Source organism: Aplysia californica, unplaced genomic scaffold (genome assembly GCF_000002075.1).
Source record: "Aplysia californica isolate F4 #8 unplaced genomic scaffold, AplCal3.0 scaffold00635, whole genome shotgun sequence".
Classification (NCBI taxonomy): domain Eukaryota; kingdom Metazoa; phylum Mollusca; class Gastropoda; order Aplysiida; family Aplysiidae; genus Aplysia; species Aplysia californica.
In genome coordinates, this window is record NW_004797905.1 from 388,191 (window position 1) to 395,951 (window position 7,761).

A 7,761-nucleotide genomic window follows, 5' to 3' on the forward strand; every position below is an offset into this window, starting at 1 on the left:
AGATTGATTGGTTCCAATTCTCCAGCTCACCTCCCTGCCATATCTATGTGTGGCTGTTTGTCTGGGTCTCTATCTGTCAATTCATGTTGTCTGCCTCTCTGTCTATCTGCCTGTCTCTCAATCTTTTATATCTGTCTGTCTGTCTTCCTCTCTTTCTTTCCCTCTCTCTCACTCTCTCTCTCTTTCCTTCTCTCTCTCTCTCTCTCTCTCTCTCTCTCTGGCACTCTTTGTGTGTTTTTTTCTCTTTCTTTCTCTCTTTCTTTCTCTCTTTCTTTCTCTTTTCTATTTCTCTTTTTTCTCTCTTTCTCTCTGTACTCTGTCTGTCTTTCTCGCTTTCTCTCTCGCTCTCCTCCATCTCTATCGCTCTCTCTTTCTTTCTCTAACTCTCTCTCTCTCGCTCTCTCTCTCTTTCTCTCTCTCTCTCTCTCTCTCTCTCTCTCTCTCTCTCTCTCTCTCTCTCTGCACGTTTATCATGTACCCTCTCTCGGTGTCTCTCTCGCAGTATTTTTCTCAGTCAGTGTATTTTCATATTTCTCTTCCATAGGATCTATTCTGTATTCCTTACAGAGCTTGATTATCATGAAAACAATATCATTGTTTAAGGATACACAGTAAACTGCTATATAGCTTTCTTTTGCAATGATTTTGGTTACGTTGATCAAATTCACCAAAATTCAACCTCGTCTGTGACAAAAATATGACGAAAGATTTGATCTATGAAGACACTTTACAAGGTAAAATCTCGGTTTTGAATACATTAAATTTGTTCTTTTGTTATCAAAGATTGATAACAGTGTTGGTCTCTCATTCAAAGGTCCCGGGTTCGAATCCGGGTAGCGACCAAAAAAATTTCTTCTCTAAAACTCTCTCCTTTCACCTCCTTTCCTGCTCTCTAGCAATGTTCTGTTGTCTGCTTTCATTTCCACTTTCTGCCCCCACCCCCTCACCTCCTTTGCCCCCTCCTCTGGGCTCCTGACTCTTTCTGCAGCCTTTCTACTGCTACTCCTTGGCTCCTCCTTTCTGCTATCTTTCTGCCACACCCCTGATCTTCTGGTAGGAAAGATCTACACCTAGCCTTCTCGGACAAGGGCGAAAAATTTCGGAGGGCTCGTGTGCAAGTTGCGCACTTTAAAGATCCCTTAGTGATCTAAAAACGATAAGAGTAGGCTTCGGCCGCCACCTGGGCAAAATTCAAAATTTCCTACCAACTGAAAATATTAAGTGTGTCCTGCACGCTCATATGTCCTTATGCAGTCTCGAGCGCCGTAAAACACTTTACAAAAACCCAAAAAACCACAAAAGACGAGTCACTTGTTTCCCCAGCAAACGTCTTTCATACTATTATTATAATGATGGTTAGATAGGCTCTGTGCAGTGGTAAGCAAAGAATATGAGTTCGAGTCTTGCTTCGGGGGAAATATTATTGTAATCATTTCATTTACTCTCTCTGTTGTTCTGGTGAGAAATAATAATATATTGTGGACTCAGTAATAGCAGTAATGTTGTCTCTTGGGAGAAAATGTCAAATCAGGAACAATGACCCGTGGAGTATAAAATCCCAACATTGTATTGCAAAATAATTGCTCAAGTTTATCATGTGAATGCTAAGGCCAATACGAGGCGGAAGCACTGGATGCAAGGAAATTAATGAGATGGGACGAAAGAGGGCAATGGGCGGAGGTGAGGGGTGGGGTGGGGGTGGGGTGATTGGGTGGTAGAAATAAAGGAGAGGGGGGTGTCAGTGCAACAGCTCAGCATGGGAAGGGAAATAATTAAGCGTTGAGAATGTGGTTGGGGGGAAAAAGGGGAGGGGGGGGGGGGTGAGGAAAGGGGTTGAAGAACGGGAACGGGGTGTTAGAGATTTGCAATCACGTTTTCCATTCTTTGGTGGGAGAGGGAAAAGGAGCTCCGACAGTCGCCCGGGACAGGAGTGAGAGGAAACCGTTTTCTGTACTCAGTCGCACCTTCCTTGCAGGTCACTCCTGCTAAATCAGCCATAGTTGTCGGACGGCTGGTAGGTCAAGAGGCAGGGCCACTGGTAGGTACAATGTGGTTTTATTGTCTCTGTTGTACCTACGCTACTTTTACTTTTTTCTGCTCTCTTATATTACAGCTCATTCAACTAAAAACATAACATATTTATCTTGCATATAAATAATTAATTGTGAATGCCAGCGCCGATTTTTACCCAACTCTAAACAGCAATCTTGTATAAATCTTTCTAGTTTATATAATGGCAACTATATAGTATATATTTTTTTGTATATAGATATATATGTATGTATACATATATTATTTTATAAGGGGAAGTTGATTTTTTAAACTTTCTATATGGCACCCTGCTTGCGTGCATTTTTATTTGTTTGGAAAATGTCCTATTATCATGTCACTGGGTTCAAGGGGGAACTTGGCTTGTTTGAATCCAATGAAGTAATATAAAAGCTTAAATGAAATATGTTCAAAAACTGTACGGTTAAAATAATTATTTTCAACCTCAGATGAAGGCACAACAAAAAGTAACCCGTGCCCTGGTGAAGCACCGTTTCACATCAAATTATTACGTTGAAAAAATATTTCTCAAAATGACATATCAGGATTATCAAACATTCAAACTATTAAGGTTCTAAGTAAATGGAATCAAAAGTTATTCGCAAATATATCATGATGTTTTGAGTTGGACAAGCTATACTGCAAGGTGTCGAGGGGAGATGCAATTATTGTAAGATATTATGAGCAAGGTGCGTTGCCGTTTGGTTCGGTATGTTATTCCTTTAAAGAACCTCTTTCACTCCGTCGATCCATCTTTTTCTTGGTGTTTCATTTCCTTGAGGCTTTCGAATTTTATAGTCACATTATAGGCCTTTGAAACTTGAAACTGGCTGCTGCGGCCCATTATCACAGCGTGTCCAAACCAGTTGATTAGTTGTCTCCAGGTGTACTTTATGCTCCATTTGACGCCCACCTGTTGTCTAGTGTCTTCGTTTCTGTATCTCTCTCTTCTCGTGACCCCTCAGTCGTATCGGTATATACTTACATTTTTCTTGTACTGAATCACCATTATTGAGCACATTTGCTGTTCGTTACTCATACTGAAAGTTCGATCAGAACATGCCTGTAGATATTCGTCTTTGCATTCAGTCTTTGAGCGTTTAATTATCCCCCTTCGAAACAAGAGTAAAGGAAAATGCACTTCCTGCTACCCCAGAAAGCGTTCTGTGATAGACGCGAAGGCTACGTTTAAAAGAGAGTACTGGGCAAGAACCTATACCTGCCTGACTCCGATGTGGATCTCAAATTCTCACAAAATGCTCCTTGGACTATAACCCGCATGCTTTGCTTCGTTGCTGTAACTTTTTATATTGCCTGATTTTCCCCTCTTACTAAAGAACTGTTATGTTGTTGGTGTGTATTTATTTTCAGAGAAAAACACATTAAAAATAAAGTAACGACAAAATGAAAACTACAAACACAATTTTGAAACAATTTGTAATGAGCCAAGTATTCCATAATTCAAATCGCCAATTTTCATTGAACTGAAATTTATTATCACAACAATATGAGCTGACAATAATGTTAACATTTTTTAGTAAATGGTTTAACGTTAGCTTTGGTAGATCCAATCACTTTTCTTCTCCTCGGTAGTTGCTTCTGTCGTTTTAAATTTTAAAACAGACGGACATTATTGTTTTAATGTGCTTCTCTTTACTCAAAACTAAATCCAAGCTTTCTTTGCTTCAGATTATGACGGTATTCTGCGATGTCTGAACGTTCCATTTCCCTTCAAACGATGGATGTTACTGATAGTTGGCGACGCCACATATCCTTTACTGGTCACCAAGAAAACCTCTCTGGGCAAGAGGACAATGTTAGCTCCCTTGAGAAAAACCGACATATCTGCGACTACCTCACCGCTGCCTCCAGCGTTCAGGTTAAGGTGACCTGTGTGCTCGACATGTATCTGCCGCCATTCTTGTTCGTCTTTGGTTTCGTCTGTAACGTCTTAGTTATTCTTGTCATGCGCAGTAAGTTCTTCAGGAAACTGTCCACGTCGTTTTACATGGCTATCAACGCTTTCACAGATGGTCTCAGCCTGCTCGTCGCTCTGCCAGTGCACTATTTGTTTGTGAACTTTCCTGAAATTTTCGATACTTTGAGACATTCGCATCCAATATGCGCGTTCTTTAATATTTTTGGATGGGGAACTAGCGATCTAGGAATTTTGTTGACAGTTGCCATGACAACAGAGCGTGCTATAGCGATTCGTTTTCCTTTGAAAGCAAATCGACTGTGCACAACGAGACGGGCTAAGTTTGTTGCTCTAGGTCTTGTCTTGTTTGAATTCATAAAACTGTCCCATTTTGCATTTTACTCAAAAGTGGTTGGAGTAGAGGTGACCAGCCGGCTTTGTGAAGTATTCAGGGATGATCCAGCTTACGTAAATTTTACCGACAACATCTGGCCGTGGCTGCACGTCGCCATTTTAGCATTGTCTTACAGTCTGGTTGTCGTCGGTAATATCCTCATTGTTATAAACATACGGCGCTCTGATATGGAAAGCACAAAAGGTGGACTGGGACGGAAAAATTCGAGGAAAGACTCGACCAGCGGCTCAAGGAACCGACAGCTGTCAGTGATGCTGGTTGTCGACTCGTGTTTCTTGGTGATATGCACTTTACCCTTTGCTATCATCGTTATCCTTATATCCAAATTCAACATGTTACCAGCAGCCGAAGGCGGGAAAAATCTTGCGTACACAGCATCTTTTTATATGCTCTACCTTAACCGGTGTTTGAACTTCTTCCTTTACTGTGTGAGTGGATCCCGCTTTCGCGCTGCCTTGCGGGGTATTTTCACCCTCCCGTCTTTCTCTGCGTCCAATGATAATAAGTCTAATTCTCGGGAGAGGCCCGTAAGCGCCTCAGGGCGTTTGTCAGTGGACAACAATCGAAACACTCGCGCAGACAGGACGAACAACCAAACGGTATGCCCGCTGTCACCGAGCTCCGACCCAGCAGAAAGCCAAGAAACATCCTCTTTCAATACGTTAAGTAACAACAACATTCAAACAGAAGACGTAAGTTCAGATCTGAGTTCAGATTCTATCTACGGCCCAGAACCGCTTTCGCAGAATTCAGCACGTCAAGGTTCCACGTTTTCAGTACATGAGCAAGAATTTGATAGAAGTTCACGAAATGTTTCAGAAGATAATTCCACACACAGGGCCTTTTCTAATAAAGGCTTTGTCAACGACAGCCCGTCATTTGGTCGCAAAGAACAAGAAAGAGAGCCAAATAACTCAGACGAGGGAGAAAGACACCCCACAGTCAGTGAGCTCATCACACATATTAATCCTTGTTTTGTCCTAGATGATTATTACTCCCAGGAATATGAACATGACATTCGTTTGACATTAACCCCTCGGAATCTTGACGTCAGCAACTTTCTGCTTCCAGATATTTTCCACACAGATCAAGGCAAAGCGTCCTCTGATCATATTCCTGTAACATGCCCTTCAATCTCCGAATCAATCAACGCTAGGTACAAACCCTTTTCCCCGCGTGGAAGAGATCCGAGAAGTCAGGCGCTGACACGAGACATCGTCTCTCCGAATGACAGATGTTTACTATCTGAAAGTGGACTTAACCATGACCACAATTCTACACTCAAGTCGACCTGCAGTAAAGGAAACAGTGATGAAATTGTGACTCCGATGTTGACAAAGCCTAGTTTTTGCACAACGGATAGTTGCCGGCGTTTACCCACTGACCAAAACTGTACACAGAATTTAAATCATGGCCAGTTAAAAAACAGTACTAACTTCGCAACACGCAGTAATAAAACAACAGGTTCTTCATCAGGCGAGGAGGAATTTCAAAGTACAGTAGATTGTATTGAGAATGATTCTTTTAAGTCATACAAAGATCAATGTAAACAGGAAGATCTACATAAAGAAGCGGGAAAGGAAGGGACGTCAGATCAACGTTTTAGTACATACCTGTGACCTAAACTCAAAACGCAATGCAATCATTTTAGCTTAACGTTAAAAGGAAACGGTGTGCTGTGGTGAGAAAATGTATGCCTAAGACTGATGTCCATTGTTATTTTGACTTTTGTGATAATAATCATTGTTAGAGCTTTCTTTTATCATTATTCTAATTTGAGGTTTTCTTACTCTTTGTTTTTACATTTTTCTTTCTCATCTACAAGTCGTTTCACTTCATTGCAAAGATGATTATTATATACAATGTCCGTATGTCGTGTTTTACTATCGTATCCAAACGCTGTGGGGAACTCTGTGCCACCACTTTCCAAAGAGGAAATTTACTCGTTAATCCGATCCGTACGCTTTGCATAGTAATGTGTCCAAACGATTTTTTGGAGAAATACTGAGAGTTTCAAAGAAATCTTCGTACTAGAAGTATTCTAAAATGTGAATAATACAACCCCGGGGGTACAAAATGACCCCAGGAGGAACGGATATATGGTTAACAAAATTTACGCATGTGTAATATATCATTTTAAAGACGCCCCGCTCTTGATTTTGAAGTTCTGAGCAAGCCAGGGGTCAGCTTTAAGGGAGTGGGGGGGGGGGGGGGGGGGGTTATAAACCTATCTCGGTAACTATGGCCTTTTTAGATGAAGCCTTATAGCAAGGACGCACAGGTAACTTTATTAATTTTTTTGTGTTTAAGTCTACAGTTGCCATGGTATCGGCCGCCATATTGAAAATAAACAGCTTTCATAAGTAAAAAGGATTTTTTTAAAATTTACTAAGCACATTGGTCCAAATTAGGTACATTGATAGATATACTCAATACAAAGTTTCATGGTTTGGGGATTTTGGGTATCTTGAATAGGAAAAAAGTTGGAGATGGATAACTGACCTCTTCTTTAATGCCTCTGAATTCGATTACTTAATCATCCATGTAACTCACTTATAATTGCTTCTATTTTATTTTCAATCTGTATAAAGTTAGGTTATGGTATGAGCAACAAGCCCTGCAATTTTCATTGGAATTAAGAGAAAAATAAAAAAGCAGATGAGTAAAAACAATAAAACATTGAAGTGTTGGGAAAAAAGACATTTTGTTACGAATAGGCAGAATGAAAGTTCTAGGACAGAAAATCTGAAAAAAGATAATTGCAGCACAAAGAGTAAGCACTTTTTTAGATTTTCAAGTGATTGAAGTGTTATAATGCGTAAAAAGTCCAGAAACTTAAATTGATCGAAAATCGTCAATTTAAAAGCACCCCACCCACCCCCAACTTAAAATGTGCAATGATCGTAAATCACAGTGTACATATTATTTTTTAATCAGTATAGATTCTTTTTCATCATGCCGGTGTGTAACATGTGGCTGTATGTTGTTATGTATGTGTACATGGGTGCGTGTGTAAGTTTTTTAAAAAAGTTCATTCGTCGCTTTTTTGTGGTACTGTCTGCTCTCAGAGAGAGAGAGAGAGAGAGAGAGAGAGAGAGAGAGAGAGAGAGAGAGAGAGAGAGAGAGAGAGAGAGTACTGGTAGGTCCTACTATGTCTGTTGTTTCTGTGTACTGTTTTTCTTTGTCCAAGCACAACATGGCCATTATTGTGCGGATGTGCTTCTCTTTACTCAAACAAACAAACAAACAAACAAAGAGATATAGAATGTTAGAGAAAGTTAGAAAGAGGAAGAAAGAAGAGGATTGAGGGAGAGAGACAGAGAGAGAGAAAGAGAGAGAGAGAGAGAGATAGATAGATAGATAGAGAGAGAGAGAGAGA

General features: G+C 40.4%; 1 protein-coding gene across 1 annotated transcript in view; it reads left to right on the top strand.

Annotated features, from left to right (window-relative positions):
• Window positions 1-3,371: 3,371 nt before the first annotated feature.
• The window catches only part of LOC106013053 (cysteinyl leukotriene receptor 1-like), a 12,195-nt gene continuing 7,805 nt past the window's right edge, over window positions 3,372-7,761 (top strand). Inside the window, exon 1 of the mRNA XM_035972268.1 lies at window positions 3,372-5,323. Within this exon, the coding sequence (XP_035828161.1) occupies window positions 3,758-5,323 (1,566 nt within the window). The 5' untranslated portion in view covers window positions 3,372-3,757. The remainder of the gene's footprint in view (window positions 5,324-7,761) is intronic.